Source organism: Nylanderia fulva, unplaced genomic scaffold (assembly GCF_048542155.1).
Source record: "Nylanderia fulva isolate GAGA-0341 unplaced genomic scaffold, ASM4854215v1 Scaffold25, whole genome shotgun sequence".
Classification (NCBI taxonomy): domain Eukaryota; kingdom Metazoa; phylum Arthropoda; class Insecta; order Hymenoptera; family Formicidae; genus Nylanderia; species Nylanderia fulva.
This window is the reverse complement of record NW_028190314.1, coordinates 1,698,511-1,718,332: the sequence shown is the minus strand read 5'-3', so window position 1 is coordinate 1,718,332 and position 19,822 is coordinate 1,698,511. Positions and strand designations below refer to the sequence as shown.

Genomic DNA, 19,822 nt, shown 5'->3' with positions numbered 1-19,822 from the left:
ACCAGTTTTAAGAGCAGTTTTAAGCATATTTAAAAGTTATCTTTTCAAATCAAATAAGATCTTGAGCAAGATCATCCCTTTTACATCTTAAAAATTACTCATTATCAATAAACTATACATTATTTTATAAAAATAATATTTAAGACCGGTTGTTCTCTAACTTCTTGGTAAATTTTATCCGACAGATAACACATCCTTGTCTCTTTTCAGATAAGTTTAAAACAAAACGACATGTTATCTGTCGGATAAAATTTACTTAAAAAATGATACAACCAGCTCTTAAATGATACAATATATTCTTGCTATTACTAAGCAATTTTGTCTTTTTTCGCAATGTAATACCTAACGAATATTTATAACTTTCAGTCGATATCTGTTGATTGATATTGCTTAATTTTTATGACATTAGTAACGAAATAACAGTATCATTGGACTAGTAAACCAAGTGTGCGACGCTTTGTTAAGGGACGAGCTCATGGAGCAAAACATCAGATGTCTTTAATTACCAATGATTCATTAAAATGCGAGATGGATATCAAATAAAAGTTAAAAAGGGTAGATATTGTATGTACACACCAGTTCTGACACATAGTATAATGTTATTTTCCTTATAAATACTATATAAATGATAAACTATATAGACTACAGATAATACTATATAGGTAAAAAAAACTGCTTGAAAAAATGTGTGAAAAGTGCATTATATATTGTTCATGCGTATTCTATTCAAGAGTAAAAATACACAAAAATATTCAAAACATAAGAAATAATATTATCATCTAGTCACTCGATACTTTCTTTACTCAAAAATATTTATCTCAACTCTGTATCTATACGCAAAGCGTATTTATAATTGTTCCTTCAACAGTAATCGGAAAAATTACATTTCAGTATCACAGGTCGAAGAAGTTTCTTAGTTCGACATTTCTTTTGTTTTAATTCAACATTGTTTGGAGAAATCCGAGAATGTAACTACCTAAATCTTCATCTTGATTAGTCCACGAAACATAAACACTCTTTTGATCATCTTCGTCTCCTTCTACTTTCACCAAAACGGACTCAACCGATATAGAGCCATCTGTTAATTGGACTGTCCATCCGGATAATCTCTCTTTCAACGGTTGTAATAGTTTTAGAGTTGTGGCTTGTGCTGGACCAGGATCTCTTACTTGCACAGTGGACGTGAATCTCACTACGTGTTTAGTGATACCCGCAGCCTTTGCAACCTAATAAAATACATACAAGAATAACAACAATCAATTTATTTGCACAATTAACATAAAATATAGAATGTAACAATTATTTTTAAATGTTGATTTAGTAAGATTACCTCATCCGCATCTACGAGACAGACACCATCTTCTCTCAACATTAAAATACTGTGAAGTAATCTCCGTCTTTTCGGATCTGGCGGTAAGGCCGAATATCTCTTCGCTTCGGCTTTCAGCAATGCTAAAGAAGCATCCACGGGAACCTTGGAAGTGGTCGTGATGACACAAGTCTCGCCATTCGCTGGATTATAGCAGCTGACCCCGAATTCCTGTTTAATCTTCTCCTTCAAGTATTCCATCTTGGCGAATTCCCCATGCACCAGCATAACATTTTTCGGCTCGCAATACTGTATCAACTGCATTATCCCCTTCGCGTCGGCGTGAGCGGAGAAGGACATGTATTCTACGGCCATCTTCACCTCCACGATCTGCCGATTCTCGAACTCTATTCTGCGCGTCCCGTTCAAGACCTTATGACCCACGGTGCCTTGTACGCAGAAGCCCGGCATGATAACCATATTGGCCTCGTTGGGCGCCCATTTCTTAAAAATCTGCAGAGACAGGCCGGCATGTAACATCCCCGGCGTGGCAAACACTACCATCGCACCTGGATTATCAATGTACGCTTTATCGAACGGTTTTATATGTTTAAAGTCAAACATATTCCGTTGTACAAACGTTTTCTTAATTTTCTGATTAGTCCAAGTAATAAACATTTTGTAATAATTGTTAGCCTTCTCGGTCAGACCAAGCGCAAAGTAAACGGGTACTTTTAAATTCATTCTCTCCCAATACGTTTCCAAAAGTATGCACAATTCTTGGGCGCGACCGAGAGCAAATACGGGGATCAGCACTTTTCCACCTCTGTCGATGCATTCGTGTACCTAAAACACAAAAAATGATAAAATCGAAATTGTACAACCAGCTAAATCATGCTTTATAGGTAATAAATAAAAACAAAAAGACATACTTTTTTCAAAAAGTCTCTTTCCCTGCATCTTTTAGAGTCTCTAATCGTAGTTGCGTACGTCGATTCTGATATTAATAAATCCGGTCTACATTTATCTATCCATGCGGCGCCTAAATGTCGATCCGGAGTCATGTTGTAGTCTCCTGTGTATACGATGGATTGCGATCCTACGCGGACCCAAAACATAGCCGCTCCGAGCACGTGTCCGGCGTAATACGCCTTTATTTCTAACTCCGGGTCGACCATGACAGACTGATGAAGCGTGACAGCGACAACTTTTTTCATGCAATCCTTGATCATCTGGGATGTGAAGAAGTTGCTTTCACCTTTACGTTCCACCGCGACCTTCCTCATATCCTCTAGTAAGATTGGTGCAATAGCTTTGGTTGGATGTGTCATGTAAATTGGTCCAGTATAGCCTACCTGTGCGAAGAACAGATGTATAAATAAAAAATAAATACATAAACTCAAAGGCCCCTTTAATAATAAATCACAGATTAAATGGCAATAAGAGCCAGTAAAAATATTAGAGTACAAATAAAAAATTTGTAATGTCACATAGATTTTGATTTATTATCATCGAATCAAAATTTTTGGTTTACATTTTATCTTTGCTGGTTTCTATTGCCCTTTAATCTTCCATTTATGTATAAATATTCAAATGAATATAGATGTATAAATATTTGAAAGAACATCAAAAAAAGGAAGCTCGCTTATACAACAGTTTTTAAGCATTAAAGTTGTGTAATTACCATCTCTGTGAAATATGGAAGGGCACCGCAATGATCCAAGTGGAAATGAGAGATAATAACGCAATCGATGTAATTGGTCGCAGGTCCCTCCGCGACTATGTAAGAAAAGTCAGGAAAGCGTCTCTCATCGTTGAATCCCATGTGCATTCCACAGTCAAACATAATATTTTTACCACCCATTGTAACAAGAATACAACTACGTCCAACATCCTGTCCAGCACCAAGTGGTGTAACTTTTATGTCCGGCATTTTTCTGTAAAAACAATTATAAATTTAATGTGTTATTTAGATATGAAAAATTCAATTATATTAATCATATAAAGAAAAAATGAATAAAACTCAGATTATTAAATTAAATATATGTCACATAATTTGCCATGAATATGAATAAATAATCTTTTTGCATTTTAGAAACTTGAAAAATAATTTGCTTCTAAAATAAATTAAACATGAATGGTGCGAAAGATTACAATTATAATATTGACATTATATTATCTATATAAAGAGATATCAATTAGTTGATTAATCCAGATCAACAATTTCTGATGTCACTCCTTAATTATTGTCATATGTAATATAAATAAATAAATAAAAAATAAAAAAAGATTAAGATTAGGTTATAGAATTAATTAGAAATAAAGGACTTTTTGATGCGCACCGGTTATATAGTAAATATACACAAAAATAAAATCATTATATGCACCCACATAATACTACAAAATTAATGAATGATAAACGAGATTGATATATCAAAAATTTATTTTACGTTTTCTTCGAAAATTGTTACATAAAAATCTTGTAAACAAATATATCTTCTTTTCTTTATATACAATAATCTATAGTCAACTATAGTATATACATACATATCAGTCCGAGAATCGAGTACTATAGTCCAGATTTTTATGAACACACGCGATTGGTTAGTTTCCGATCATATAAATGCGCACTTCACGATCGTTCGAGGAAGAAACACGATTGGCTGTCGACTGGAAAAATTTTCAGAACTAAAAAAATTCCCTATTCAACAGTCAACACGTGACATGTTCACCTGTGATTGGACGAACAAACGAAGCGATGCTCCGATAAGAAACGTGTACGTATCTGTAGATTCATGCGATAGAAGTTTTATTAGGATTCGTGACGTGACAGTGATGAGTAAAAGAGAGAGAGAGTGAGAAAGAGAGAGAGAGAGAGAGAGAGAAAAGAAGGTAAAGTGGGAGACAAATTCCGAAGGATTCTGCGGTGTCAAAAACAGCTGTGCGCTGTTCCAGCGAGATGAAAAAAATGTAATATTTACGCGGAGTGACGCGATGCAAAGGAAGCGAGTTTCTTTGCGTTCTCCACGAGATTCTCGCGCGTTCGCGTTATTTATCGATTATATCCCGTGTGTGCGTGAATCTCCTCCCTCCTCCCTGCCCGGCGGTTGCCATGTTTGATCGCGAACGAGTAGCGGGTCCTAACGTCCTAACGTACCACGTGACCACAGTTTACAAACGGCCGTTGTGATAAACTGCTGAGAACGCGATACCAGCACTAGGACGTGGTGCGCGCGCGTTATGTGGGATCTTCGTACGGAAGAGAAAATAAAGTAAAGCACGATCTTTCCGAGACGCTCGTGGTAAGAATTTTATCACTTTGCTGAATAATCTTTAAAATATGGCGCCATGAATCAACAAAGTATGTGCGTAGGACTCGACTCTCTTCGATGAAATATTATGTTTCGTTCTCCGTCTAATTGGTGCTTATCAGCGAGAAAATAATGTTAGATTGAAAGGATGCTTTATAGGTTTTTAATGCGTTCTAGAGTAATTTAATTTATTTCTTTAAATCAATTCAAATTTTTTAAGTCTGCATAAATTTATTTAAATTAGTGATTTGTTATACTTCTTTATAAAAAATCGTAAAATAATTTATTAATAATTTATAATAATTTATATATTGTGATTTCTTAAATCTGATTACAATGGTACAAAAATAGAATACTTCAGTTAAAAATGTACTAACATTTTTTTCATTATTTTTTTAATATATAAAAGTAACGAGTAATTTATGAGTCGCCAGTGAAATAAAAATATAAAATGTGTTAATAAACCGACCACAACTGGCAATGTTATTCTTTAGTTATTTATTCAAAATTCAGACAACGTTTCGACCTTAGTTCAGGTCCTTATCAAGTCTACGATCAAAAAGTAATAATTATAAATGTTGATAAATTATTAATAAAAAGCACATTTTTAAAAAATGATAAATAGCGTAAACCAATGTATATAAATTAATTAAATAAAAATCATACCTGCTAAGAAATAAATTGACACACTTCTACATAATAAAATTCATACGAAACGTCTGAATTTTGAATAAATAACTAAAGAATAACATTGCCAGTTGTGGTCGGTTTATTAACACATTTTATATTTTTATATAAAAGTAAATGTGATATTTTTTGTTTTGTTGTAGCTCTGTTGTGTTTCAATTATATTTATGTGCACCATAAGGAATATGGAATGTTATCTATGATGATTCTATGGAATGTTATTTACATGGTTCAAGAATAGAAATATGAAGAGTGGTAGTCACAAGGAAGAACCTGAGGATAAAAAAAAATATGTCTTCTTTTCGGATCCAGATGTTATTGCTAAACGTGCCGAAACCTCTGCTATTGTGAGTGATTTTTGTTATTTTTTCTCCTATATAATTATATGTTAAAATTCTTATACATAATTTCTTCATTTCAGACAACACAGATTTCATTAGATTTGGAAGCGCAAAGGCAAACTATCAAAAATCAATTAGCCAACTCACGAGTTTCTGCACCTGACATAAAGAGTTTAGAAAATTTGCTATCTTATCACCCTGTTCAACCATATCCTTTTACATTTATTAGTGCAGTGAAACAAAAGCTAGGAGATTGTATCACCAGTGCAAAAATATACAATCCAAGTTCTCAAGCAAAAAACAACTTGACTTCTTCAGTGTTAAAAACAAATAGTACACAGAACTTCTATCCAATTGTACCGAAAATGGATTATATTAAACCACTGAAAGTTCCAGATTTGAAAATCTCTCCAAAAACATTGGACTTCTCTAGTATAGATAATTCCGTCTCAAAGGAACTGCCTTCAACAAAGTCTGAAACAACTGCAAAAGAATTTGCACTTGATAGATCTGATAGATCGTTAAGAACTGGTGAAAAAGTACAAAGAAAATTAGACTTTTTCTTTCCAGATGGATCAATTATTAATTGTGAAAACATAGAGCCATTGAAAGCACCAAATGTATCTATAGCATCCAATTTATGTAAAAAGAAGGAACATGTTAGAGATAGCTCCAGGGAAAAGGAAAACAAATCTAAGAGAATGAAAAAAGATGATACTTTGTGTGCAAAGAGGGACGAACCTGTGCAAGAACATACAAAACGCAGTCGAAGCCCAAAACATGTTTCCAGAAAAGATGCAAGCAATACAGGCAATGTAAGATTACCAAAAAATGATAAATTATTTTATGCTACAACAAGTAATGATTTTCTGTCGATGAAATTAAAAGATAAAAATGTTATAATTTCCACCACTAAAAAAGATAATGAGAAAAGACAAAGGTTTTTCAATGCACAGTCTGTAGAATTGAGAGATAATCCTATAGGTCGAATATCGAGCAACGAATCACTATCGGATAAAATTACACTGAGAGATAACATTAGTGTTTTATGTAAAAATATTGAAACTAAATCTAAAGATACTTGCCATATGAAGCAAAGATCTGAGATAGAAGACTCAAAATCAGATTCAAATACATCTGATCATATATTTGATTTAGATAATAGACAATTGAAGGAAGATAAATCAAATAGTACCTATAAGGAGCAAATAAAGAGAGTGTATGATAAAAGTAAAATGTCAAATAACAAAATCGAAGGAAAGCAACACAGTGCTAATTCGGGACCATCGAAAGATATCGGATCCATGTCTGAAATAAATAGTTCAAAAAATCGTGCTTATCATGTAAATTCTACACAGGTATCAAAAAGTAAGGATCTCGAAACGGCTACGGAAATTAAACAGAACATTAATTTTGCCAGATCGATTAAAATTTCCGAGAAATATGCGGAACATTCTGAGAGACAGCTCACGAGCACAAGTACTAAGAAAGACGAGGAATCATATTCCCGGAGCATCGTTAGTAAAGAAACAACTACTAATGATGATTCGAACAACGTAGATGTCAGCATATTGCCGGAAGTATTATTCGATGTTAGAAGAATCTCTTTCAGAGATGGTTATTTCCAACAAGAATTTCAAGATTTAGCTACGCCGGAAACAGTAAATTTTGTCAGATCTAAACGAAGAAGAAACTTGATCCCAAGTAGTGATTCAGAAGTGGATGCGAGCTGTCCAAAGTATAAACCAACAATAAATTCTGAGAAAGAGCAGGAGGAAGGACAATTGGTGAGTATATATATGTTATGTTTATATACACATACAAACAAATATACAATCACATTAATAATATACAAACATTAAAAAAAATAAAAATATATTGAAATTAATTTCAGATGCATCCAAAAGCTTTACATAAGCAATTTCGGGCAGAACTGCAGCTTTATGATACTTTTAACGAGTCCCTTAGGCAAGTTATAGATGTTGAAAAGTGTTTATACAATACTAAATGTAAGCAGGAACAAAAAAATTCACAAAAAGTAATGGAAAAAGATGAAGAACTGGAGAGAACTGCTGAAGATGGCTATGATAATAATACTGAAAAAGGTAAGAAGCCTATTTTTATTTAGTGTAATTATTTGTCTGAGAATCTTACTAGAGAATTTTATATATATATATATATATTAAATATCCAAAATATCTTTATAACAGCATTGGATTCAATTGACTGTATGAAAAAAAATGTCACCGAACTATCGAGACCAAGCGACGAATCACAGTTTAACAAAAAGTATTACGTTTTAACAAACCAAACTAACGTCGACGAATCGGCGGGTATTAATTATGAAAATATAGCGGTGGTCAAAGTGGCGGAAGTACAAACTCAAACGGTGAACGATATAGCGACTCAAACCAACATATCCACGGACAAACCAAACGCGGAAGACAAAATATTGGAAATCGACGAAAAGATGTACGAACAATCATCTTCAGTGGAAAATTATATTTCTCAACAGTTTTTAAGTTCGATCGAACAATTCGAAAATTTGGACCAAATAGATGATATATCAGTACCAAGCAGAATAAAGACTATGTCGGAGATTAGTTTACATGAAACTACCTCATCGATAAAAACAGAAACTGGGACTGAAATTAGTATCTCAACTCGAGATGTGACGTTCTCAATTAATCAGTATATGGATTCAGAAGTATTTTATTTTATATATATGTATATTTGTGTGTAACTGTACACATTAATTGAATATTTAATTAATGTGCATTTTTCTTTTCTTTTTTAGATAGAACAGCTTATAAGAGATGAGAACCTACGATGTAATAAAATGAAGGAGTTGTTAAAGTTTCAAGAGAAAACATTAAACGACAAAACTAAAAAATTGGCGCAATTAGAAGAACAGAAGCGTGTGTTGAGAGACACGGGGCAAGACAGTCGTTCCTTAAAAAAGAAACAGAGAGCTCTGTTATTAAAACTGCAACAAGAACAAGAATTACTTACCCAGTAAGCGCAATATTTGTATAATTATTAATAATTTATATAAATAATTAATAATTTGTATAATTGCTTACAAGTGCTTTTGTATTAAAGTATATTGTTTATTAATAGGATAAAAAGATTGCATCAACACGCAAGCCAGGAACGAATGAATATATTACAAAAGCAGAAAGATATGTTTAATCCGGAAATGACGACGAGGAATATTTTAACGAAATTAAAGAGAAGTGCCGACAGCTCATCACCGAGGAGATTATCGGGTCCTATGAAGGGTTACGACATACGCAGTAACAGTTCTAAGAGCTCCGTGATTGAATCTAATAAATCTCAGCACGATGGCTCTCATATAGAGTCATGTTTACAAAGATCCGAGGGTGATTCGATCAAACTTGACTTGGTAAAATCCGATGACTTGATCAAATGTGACGAATTACGAGAAAAGGATCCGATAGCGTCGCCGAAAAGAAGCGATATATCGAAGCATGAGCTAAGATCTCGAAAATATGAAGAAAAAATGCCTAGAGCGGATATTTTGCAGTGGAAGCAAAATCAGCGCGATATGGAATCGAAATGGATTCAAGGTCATCCTATGAAGATGAAACGTCTCTTGGAAAATCAGGAATCATCGATCGGAGTATCGCAATCGTCAAAATTAGAATTAATAAATACGTCAGTACCTGATCACGCGAAATCCGAATCCGATACGTTAGTAGAAGAATTGTCTAAGAAATCGAGAACGTCGCAAGACCTCTCTGTGCAAACTGCGACCATCGCGAAAGAAAAAGAATTGACTTCCAATACTGTAACCGTTAACAATGGATCTATAGAGGAAGAAATAAAAACGATAACTCAAGATACTGTTTCAAAAACGTCGCAAATTTCTGAAGATATATTGCAAACAAACACGAGTAAGAGTTTTAAGAAAATTGAAAAATCTATTACGAGTGACAGAGACATATCCAAGAAGTCGCAATATAGTGAAGAGTCTAATGCAAATTCCAAGCACAAGAATTTAAAGTATCAAAAGGTGAAGTCATCTTCCAATACATTAACGGAAAACATACCATCCAAATCAAGTTCTCATTTATCTGAAGAAGTTATCAAACATCAAGATAAACGAACAAAACTTGAGCATGAATTGCTTAACAATAACAAAGATTCAATTTTAAGTGAGTTAGATTTTAATGAAAGCCAAAAATCGCTTGTTAAGCATTCGAAACTTGTAAAGGATAAAAACTTAAAGTCGAGCGAAACGTCTAACGATTACGAGAGTAAGGAAAACGTGTCCAGTCAAGTTTCCAACAGAAAACTTGCAGATGATGAGAATTCTTCTAGAAACGAACGCAGCAACACTCAAAATATATCCACGTCTCGAATTAGTACTTTTGCCATTTCTCATCGCAGTTCTAAAGAAAGTGAGAAAAATTTATCAAAATCTATAGTCGTTAGATCGCAGGACAGACATTTGGAACAGTAAGTAATACGTAACACATATGATTATTTATACGCATTTTTCTCTATTTCTCTTCTTTTTTTATTTTTAACGATACGAACATTCTTTTACGTCATTTAACGCGAACAAAAGTGCACATACGCGAACGTGTGTTTCGCTAATAAAATCTTGAATCACTAAAGTTATGTGTTGGGAAGTCTAATAATAAACTATGCATTCGCGCCAGATCGAGTAAAGCTATTGTAAAAATAGATTCTCTGCAGAGAGGCAGTCCGCATGACAAGCATTGCACATGCATATTCTTGTTAGAGTTGTAATACATTCTCTCCTGTTCTCTTCAGAATTTTAAACGCACGCGAAACTGCAGTTGTATCGCGTAAAAACTGTCTTAAGAACTTGATGGCCTGGCACGCAAGATTAAAAGTAGAAGAAAACCGTGTGACTCGCATGGAGCAGACGGCATATAAACTTGTTGCGACTTACTCCAATATCTTGAATCAGCTAGGTAATGTACAAAAACAATTTTATGTAAAAATTTCGTCGTTCAAAATATTCAGTTATAATTATACATAAAATTATATATTATAATATATAAAGTTTATTTTTTTATCATAATTTTAATACAATTTATTATATATAAAAATATAATAATAGTTTAATAATAATTTAGTGTGCTTTTTTTCTAATGGATTTACAATTGAAAATAACTGACCAATAAATTATATTTATAAGTTTTAAGGAAAAAAAATAGTTTAGTACAGAGATTCTATATTTTTAATTATAGAATATTATAATTATCATGACAGTTTTTTTGTTAAATAGGGTATTAGATTTTTTTTGCTTACTTTCAAACTTTGATTGTAAATTCTTTTAATAGATACCACTATTTCGTCTGATACGAGCGATGTCGAGGGAAGAATAGGAGTTCTTGCTAAAAAGTTAGAGGAACGACGCATTGAAATCGCTCGTTTAAAAAGAGAAGCTAAGAAGCAAACCAAGAAACAGCTACGTGCTCTAGAGGCAAATTTACTGAATCAGATTAAAGTAAGTGTATATAGAGTAAATATAAGTAAGTATATAATTATCTAATTATATTTTTCTATGAAATTTGTTTTTTATTTTCTTTTACAGAAGTACGACATGACCATCCACGAAATGCGTAAAAAATTGGAAACGAAGAAAACTATTAAAGAAACCGACAAGTTAGCTATAGAACCAAAGTCATTGGCTGATTTCAAAGTACCTGAAATACCGCTGAAAAGGATACAAGATATTTATAAGAGTAGCGATTTATTGAGATCTAGATCGGAATCTGATCTTTTAGTGACGAGAAATCAGCAAAAAAATCTGTCAAAAATTATTTCTATAACGTACGATGATAAACTTGAAAAGGATAGTTGTAAAAAATCAAAATATATGGATACCAAAAGCACAAATATTTCAGAATTAAAGGACAATCATATCGTTCCCGACGAATTCACTTCATCAGAGGCTTATAATAAAATTCGACCAGCGACTTCGGTATTATCGACTGCAAATGATGCACATTTGGAAAAATATCTTACTCTTTCTAAGAAAACGCACAACGAAGAATCTGAGATAAAACAAAATAGCACATCTGGCAATGTAGAAGAAAACGTTGAAACAAATCTCAGCACAGTAAGATCAGAATCGGAAGTGCGAACATTATCGGATGCGAGATTTGTAGATCACAGTACCATCAATACCGAATCAAGGACAAATAAAGGATCAACGACTGATGTCGATCGATCTCGACCAAAGACAAATCTCGCGATTCGAGCTGAGAATCGGGAAATAGAAAATGTCTACTATATAAAAGCCGTTCCGATTAGATCCGACTATTCCACGGAAAGTGCTGCTTGTACAGTCGCCGATTCCGATATACTCACTTATTCGAGGAAATTGGACTATTTACAGTTAAATAATAAGAACCTGAGCGAAGATATAAGTTTGATCGAAAATGATATCAAAGCTTTTTCGGAAATGATATCGCGCCTGAATAACGAATCGAATGAAAAGTCTAAAGTGGAGAACGACGAAAGAAATACATCGCAGGATATATCGGAAATAATATCCAAATCAGTTTTTAGCGATAAAATCTCAAATAATATTTCAAATGAGGAGAAGCATATAAGCTCGGATGAAATTAATACCAAGCTTCGTTTGACAAATAATGAAAAATCAAAATCTCTCGACGATTTGAGTCACGATAAATATAAATCGGACGAAATAATAAATAGCGAAACATCGATAATATCGGAAGAGGTTCATCTCTCCGATTTGGCTCGCGAAATTGATTATGAAGCTAAAAGCAAAGAGATAATGAATCAAATAGAGAAATCGATAATATCAGAACACGTTAAAACTTCAGGTTCACGTTCGATATTAGAAAATGAGGACAAAGAATTGAATGACTTAGTCTCGGAGCTCGAGGTAAAATCAATTTCTGAGATTTTTTCCAAAATGTCAGAAAGCAGAAAAAATCTCGATCGCGCAGCAAATATTATCGATGACTCAGAGAAACGTATAAGTGAACAGAAGGATTTAAACGAGAAAAAGTTGGAGAAGGATTTTGTAAAAAATCGAGCGGAAAAAGCGGAGCGTTTATTAAAATTTTCTGAACATTTTCATTCTCCCATCATTTCGGGTCACCGTTTGAAGGAAAATTGCGAAACGCAAAACACAGTTTCAAACAAAATCTTACTACACGTTGCCAAAAGCAAAGATTTGGAATCGGATAATATTCCCGAGGTATTGAAAGCGGAAATAGGTACTGATACAAGAATATTAAAGAGTCTCGATGAAGATGTTGAAACAAGTTTAGTCCGCCATAGCAAACATTCGCATCCAGCATCCAACGTTAATCAAGATCAGTCGCATACGACGATTGACACGGAAAATATTTCTCAGGATAGAAGCAATTGGACAACGTCCGATTCGTTCCAAGTCCCGCAGGATGAAATCAGTACTGGAGAACAAGATGACAATTCGAGATCACGCGAGGATCACACAGATGTTTCGAATAATTTCTCGAAGAAAAACGTATCACATTGCGTTGACGATGCTTCGAATTTGGAGGCTAAAATTAATTCGACAAATGACATAAACGTGTCGACATGTGTTCCGAAGGGAGAATCCACCAAAGTCGAGGTGCACGACATTACGTTTAATAACGTATTAACGGATTCTCAGGTGATAAAAAATAATGACGAACTTGACGATATATTAGATATCATCGCTAGAGAAGAGAATATTTCTGATAAAGAAAACGAAAAGCTTGATAACGTAATCTCAGATTCTATGGCTGAATTATTGGAAAAAGTCAAGGATATCGTGGAAAACGATCAACGAAGTAACGAGGTAGATAATCGTTATGAAGGAATTTTAGACGATATAAATATCAGTGTAAATGACGAAACCGATGAAGCTGTCTTGGATCTTTCGTCCTTGAATGACAAAGCGCAAGGAAAGATAAATGAAGAAAATATAAGCGAAACTAATACGGATTATCCAAATACACATAACGATAATAAACCTGATAATGAAAAAATAGATATTTCCTTACAAACGGTCGACGAAACCGAGGAGAAAGCCAAGGTAAATTTGCAAGTCGAGATGGATAACGAAGAGAGTCCGCGCAAAGCGATACCGGAAATGCAAGAAATTATAATAACAGAATTGGATTCGGATAGTGTAGAGGACAATGTCTTATCGGAACTCGAAATCGATGCTAAAGTCGAATTGGCCGAAGAAGAAGAATCTGCCGCGAGTTACGTAAACGAAGACGAAGAAAAGAAGGATATTGTAGAAATAAAGGAATGTTTGGAATCAATTGTGGAACAGGACAGCTCGGATGGCGAACAATTGGACAATTTGGTGGAAGTTGCTGAAAGTGGATTGGATACTGTGGAAAAAATCATTGCAACATGTGATTTTCCGGAATCACTAGTAGACGAAGCAGTCTCCGAAGTTGAAGAAACTGAAGAAAGAACAAATGATCCAGCTGAAAAGACAATTGACAAAATGGCGATATCGGACAATGCACCGATAATCGAAAACCTCAACAAAACCTTCGACATATTGAAGGATCCAGAGTACGAGGACATTTCCGAGGAGAGTCTCGAGGTGTCTGAAATTTTAGATAAAAATGATTTACCGAAGACGAAGAAATCTTCCAACTTGCCAGATAAATATCAAGCTACGCAGAGATCGGAGGAAGTATTGAGGATACTGGACGAAATTTCGCAAAGATCATCGTCCGATTCCACGAGCAATTCGCAGAGAAACGAAGAGAAAAATGTTGCGCAGAGTGAGACGCAGGAAGAGATCAGCGAGCTACTCGACGCGGAGGTTTCCGCGGAGGATGATAATTCGTCTCCCGAAATGATGAATAAGATGATGACGGGACACGAGGACATCGAGGAGAAATCTTACCAAGTGGACGATGAATCAGAGAAAGACCGATTTCTGGAAAGAAGAGTGGAATTACCAGACGAGGCCACCGGCGACGCGGACTTGGTCGAGGAGAAGGACGACGACGAGGAAAACAAGTCCGCCCGGATAATATACGAACTGCAGGAGAGAGTCTCGCGGCTCCAAGAACAGGATGGCTCGTCCGGTGAATCCAGCGAAGCCGGCGATACTCCGAGAGGAGTTTCCGACATCGAGATGGATTCGCCAAGAGACTTCAACGATTCCAGATTGGACATCGACATCCTGGATGACGATCTGCTGAGCGGTACCAAAGCGATGACGAATCAGAACGTCGATGTGAAAACCAATTTTCACCCGGCGTCTATCGTCGCCACGTCCGAGAACGACATCACGGCCATGATTGATAAATTAAAAGGTATTTTAAAATATTTTTTAGAATTATTTTTTTTTATATTACATATTTTATATTTATATATGAAATCGAAAACATACATAGTAGACAATATGCAGAGTCAACCGTCTGTTTTTTATATATATGAATTATATATCCAGAGTGTAACTAAATAAACATATACGGAGCACACCATCAAGTTCTCTGGCCAATTTGGAGGATTTTGATTTTTTCTCGGTGAAAATGTCGAGATACCAATCATTTTCAAGTTATCAATGATTGGAAAAGAAGAACTTCTCAAACTAAATATTGTAGAGTTGAAATATTAACAAAATTACATTTTTCAGTAATTTCATTCTTCAATTAATTACATTCTTCAGTTAATTACATTTAATTAATTACATGCTTCAGTTAATTTTTAAAAGTAGTTTAATAGAATTTTAATTGAAGACTTAATTTACTACAAACGTGATAAAAATTGAGAATATGTAAAAATAATGATCTTCAACATTTTCGTTGAAAATTTCCAAATTGGCCTCAGAATGATGTGCTTCATATATGTTTTTTTAATTACACTCCGTACATATAATGTATGTGAATCAGTATTAATCCTTTAATTAATCGTCCATCTGATTGTAAATATTCTTCAAACTTGAAACATAAAAATTACGATATTTTGATCCAATCAATGTTTTGGTATCGAGTCGGTGTTTATAAACACATGCGGAATAATCTAATCAAGAGATCTTACACTTGTTAGAGCAAGACAGTAATCTTTGAAAGATGCTATTCGAGTGAATTAAAAGGAATCGAATAACATATTTCAAGCGAAGAATCAATTTTATATATGTATATGTTGAGAGATAGTGGAGTCTTTTCTTTCTCTCTTTATACGAATTACTTGTTGTACATGTTTTCTCGACCGAAATTCATGCGATGCAATTATTTTATGTGGGCTGACCATCATCTGAGAGTCATCACTCTCGATATACATATTTATCTCGCATCTCGATTTGTTACACTTTTTTACATACTATATACAAAAACACCTTTTGTGTTTTTTTTTTTTATCTTTTTTTTATAATGGCTGTGTGCTCTCCTGTGCAAAAGCGTTGCCTGGTATAGCCATGTGTTGTTTATTTTCAGACAAATAGCAAAGTCGAGATTATATTTATCTAAAGGTAATACACGAAATTACGAATGATACGAACATTGACTTGTTATTATATCTCAATGTCGATGTCGCATGAAATGCTTGATCCTTTGATTATTATTAATCTGTATGCGCGCACAAGAAAGGCCTGTAAATATACAGGGGGTTTCAGAACCGGTGGAAAAGTTTTTAATGGCGGATTTCTGGTATCATTCGGAGACGATTTTTTCTCAGCGAAAATAGTAAAAAATAAAGGCTTTTTTGGAAACTATTGTGGAAATAAACTATTAACAGAACTACATTCTTCAGTTAATTTTAAGTAGAGTTCGCTTTAATAAAATTTTAATATAAGGCTTATTGTTAGTTATAAAGATACTTAATAGCAAAAATTGGGAACATGCTAAAAATGATGCCCTCAACATTTTCACTAGGGAAAAATCGTCTCCAAATGGTATCAAGAATCTGACATTAAAAACTTTTCCGCCAGTTCCGAAACACCCTGTATATTGTGCATCATCACAACACAAGTTCAGTTCATCAACTGTTTTGTCTTTCTCTTCTCTTTCTGAATCTTTCTTCAGAAGATATCGTGTACAAATTGTGTACAGATGTTATATGGAATGTCCAACACCCCGTCACAGCTTTGTACCGTTTTATATACGTGCATTGAAAACATTTGTTTCTCGATATACTGGACGTTTTCCTATTTCCTTGCAACATTCCTTCTTTCCCTCCTCTTTTTAGAGCACTCGAGTACAAACTGTTGATCCTCCTTCCTCCCTCCCCAGATGTAATGTGAAGGCTCTCTCGTGTTGCTTTTCCCGAGGAACTTGTCTCTCGGCCTGTGTCTAATTATTTAATCGATATAAATATATATTTTCTTCCTCTATTCCGCACAGCTTCGCTGGAACAACCCGGTCTCGAGGTCGCCGAATTGGAAGCCAAGTTGCTTCGCATCGAGCAACTGCAGATCGAATTGGAGGTTCGTATCTTTGATAGCGAATTATTTAATTGCCATGCATCAACAAGTGCATTAAATTTATGCATACCTTACCTTTACAAGATCAAGAAATTGGAAGCGGAGGAGGTGTCCTTTTACGTTCGGGAAATACCAAATAAACCGCCGCCTCCCTACACCCCGCCTGGAGATGGTCGATTATCGACTTCACTGGGTTCACCTTCGCTGGTCACCGTGATTCCATGCAACGTGGAAGAACTGACATCGTTCACCGAGAGAGCCACGACTCTGATATACAGTGCTAAACTGGCCGGGGAGGACATCGCGAGTCTGGAAGCACCAGGCGAGATTTACGAGTCGATCAAGGATAAGAACGAGAACAGGGACAGACGGATATACAACACCTTTCTCTTTGATCTATGCAAGGAGATCATCGTGGAAGTCTTTCGGGCGGAGTACGAGAAGCCTGGACCGAGCTGGACGAAGCCGAACGTGAAAACGAAACCCGCGATGAAGATCCCGAAGACCGTGGAAGAACTCGTCGAGTACGTCAACAAGGAAGTCGCCACGCTGTTCGGTTTCAAGACGAAGCTGCAAAGGGAGAACATGGTGATGCGTTGGAGCAGGAAACGTAGGGATCGCGTCGACGAGTTGCTGGCGAGGGAAGCTCAAGCCGAGGAGGACGAATGGACGAAGTTTCATCACGACGAGCTGGTGGTGAAGAATGGACTCACGGTAGCTATACTGGACACTCTCATGATGGAAACGGCGAACGTGATGAAAATAGCGTACGGTAAAAAGAGAAGAATAATGGTGTAGCGATCATAAGCATTTTGCATCCCGCGAACAGAGATACTTATCATATCTTACATATGATAATTATTAAAATCGAGGCAAAGGATGTATAAAATGTTCTCTCTTTTTTTCCTCAGAACTGCGTTTCCCACGTTACATTCTTACATTTTTATTCATAATATTTTATAGCGTGTATCATAGGCTGGTTCCTATTTATTTGTTGATTGTACAATTTGTTGTTTTTTTTCTTTTTGTCACTTTACCGAGCTGATTCAACGTATCGAATATACAGTGAAAAAGCAACAAGCTGCATAAGTGAGATAATGAAAAATATGTGAATAACAGAAAGATATGGGTGTAAATAATTATTAGGCATTAATATATTCTATCCATGCAATTTGATAATCAAATCATCCTAGGTCAGTTTAAAAAAAAATTTATCTCTTGTTAACAAGGCGATTTTGACACGAGTGTCTAACGTTTAATGATAATTATATGTACGGGCTATCATAAAACAATTGACGCGCGCGTAAGAAGTGATGTACTTTTTGTTTTTTTTTGTTTCACAAATGATCAAGTATTCATTATTGAATATAATTGTAAAGCATTTGGTTCATTTTGTCTCGCATAGAATTTGATAGCGAAAGTACGATCTTCTGTTGCGTAAGTTATACTTTATCGTCTATTCCTGTAGCTTTAATCGAAATTGTACAATATATAATTACTGCGCAACACAATCTATGCTCTCGTTAAACTGTAATTGAACGAAATGCTCCCTTCGATTGCTGTGTATGTAAAACTTATTTTAGCAAAACGTATAACATATGTAAGTATATAAGTACATTTCGCAATAAGTCACACAAGTCGAGGACGTCACATGTGCTCAATTACTTGTAATAAAATTAACAAAATTCAAACGGAAAGACTGACATTTTGGGGCCATTTTGATCGAAATTATAAACCGTTAAATCAAGTACACATATAGATCGACATTGTAGTAGACATCGGCTATACAGGGTGAGGCGCATAAGCATTTTTATCTCTGAGAACACTTCTCTTTCTTGTCATTACTTTAAACAATTGGTTTAAATCATGTTTTATGTGCTTCTCTTGCATGTTGTGGTTTTCAAACGTATTGAATATATTCAAGAGAGAAATAGAGATTAATTCTTTAAATAAAACACATGAATATAGCCCCTACAATTGTATAGAATACAATCAAATCCTATATAATATATACAGTCACATTACATTTATTATTATCGACACAAACTATCTGTAATTTCATTTATTAATAGACTGATAATCGCGATCAATATGCGTTTTAATTCGCGATCGATGCGATTTTGTTGCCCTTAGATTTATGTTTATGGTTGTGATGTAAACGTAAGGCTTGCGGGAATGTCTGATAGTAAAGCACATTCAAACATTGTAGCAATTACACATGCTGCAATCTTCATAATTTTTCTGATATTCTGATATCATCATCGTTTTGAATGTGCGCTACCTCGAGGTTCTTGTACGCTTTAAATATGTAAATACTGCAGCGCTCAAGTGCTCATTGTCCAGCGTTGTTCCTATATATACATGGGTAACATCGCTCTTTTAATTGATTAATTTTTAATTGTAATTTTTATTAAAATTCTCATACACGGACTCTCCCGAAGAACCTTCTTCCGTTTGCAGGGTACTTTTCTTTTAGTATTATTCACAATCCTCTTTACATTTATCGTTCTCGGCCGTGTCTGTAGTTGTTACAGAGATTGTTCACGTATGTAGTGTTGAATATGTACTTAATTAAGCTATAATATATTTTATAATAAACTTTTTCGGAAAAGAGGGAGAACTTTTTTTAATCATCTATCGTACGTAAGAAAATGAATAAGAAAAATTAATATATCTGAAAAAATTATTTACAATTATAATAATTTATTTAAAAAAATATTGAAATTTTATATAT

General features: G+C 34.6%; 2 protein-coding genes across 5 annotated transcripts; one reads left to right on the top strand and one right to left on the bottom strand.

Annotated features, from left to right (window-relative positions):
- Positions 1-685: 685 nt before the first annotated feature.
- IntS11 (integrator complex subunit 11) lies at positions 686-4,183 on the bottom strand. Of its 3 annotated transcripts, none has more exons than XM_029316032.2 (5): positions 3,857-4,183; positions 2,994-3,246; positions 2,242-2,664; positions 1,331-2,155; positions 686-1,226 (listed from the first exon to the last, which is right to left on the bottom strand). In XM_029316032.2, the coding sequence occupies exons 2-5, from the start codon at positions 3,240-3,242 to the stop codon at positions 936-938; spliced, it is 1,788 nt and encodes a 595-aa protein (XP_029171865.1). In that variant the 5' UTR covers positions 3,243-3,246; positions 3,857-4,183; the 3' UTR covers positions 686-935. The 3 variants fall into 3 exon arrangements, with proteins under 3 accessions (XP_029171865.1, XP_029171864.1, XP_029171866.1); XM_029316031.2 differs by lacking the exon at positions 3,857-4,183 and adding an exon at positions 3,760-3,849; XM_029316033.2 differs by lacking the exon at positions 3,857-4,183 and adding an exon at positions 3,652-3,715.
- Positions 4,178-19,701, top strand: LOC114941138 (uncharacterized). Of its 2 annotated transcripts, none has more exons than XM_029316030.2 (12): positions 4,178-4,611; positions 5,451-5,654; positions 5,729-7,435; positions 7,543-7,753; positions 7,859-8,355; positions 8,446-8,663; positions 8,769-10,130; positions 10,452-10,615; positions 10,988-11,154; positions 11,242-14,980; positions 16,103-16,137; positions 17,009-17,035. In XM_029316030.2, the coding sequence occupies exons 2-11, from the start codon at positions 5,523-5,525 to the stop codon at positions 16,108-16,110; spliced, it is 8,205 nt and encodes a 2,734-aa protein (XP_029171863.2). In that variant the 5' UTR covers positions 4,178-4,611; positions 5,451-5,522; the 3' UTR covers positions 16,111-16,137; positions 17,009-17,035. The 2 variants fall into 2 exon arrangements, with proteins under 2 accessions (XP_029171863.2, XP_029171862.2); XM_029316029.2 differs by lacking the exon at positions 16,103-16,137 and adding an exon at positions 17,173-19,701 and having other exon boundaries at positions 4,179-4,611; positions 17,009-17,091.
- Positions 19,702-19,822: the final 121 nt, after the last annotated feature.

Excerpts from the sequence above, each read along its gene's own strand:
- IntS11 (XM_029316032.2), bottom strand. The coding sequence starts at position 3,242 with ATGCCGGACATAAAAGTTACACCACTTGGTGCTGGACAGGATGTTGGA. Across the intron at positions 2,665-2,993 it reads TTCCATATTTCACAGAGATG|GTAGGCTATACTGGACCAAT; the intron begins GTAATTACACAA and ends TTCTTCGCACAG. Across the intron at positions 2,156-2,241 it reads AAAGAGACTTTTTGAAAAAA|GTACACGAATGCATCGACAG; the intron begins GTATGTCTTTTT and ends TTTGTGTTTTAG.
- LOC114941138 (XM_029316029.2), top strand. The coding sequence starts at position 5,523 with ATGTTATTTACATGGTTCAAGAATAGAAATATGAAGAGTGGTAGTCAC. Across the intron at positions 8,664-8,768 it reads GAACAAGAATTACTTACCCA|GATAAAAAGATTGCATCAAC; the intron begins GTAAGCGCAATA and ends GTTTATTAATAG. Across the intron at positions 10,131-10,451 it reads CAGGACAGACATTTGGAACA|AATTTTAAACGCACGCGAAA; the intron begins GTAAGTAATACG and ends TGTTCTCTTCAG.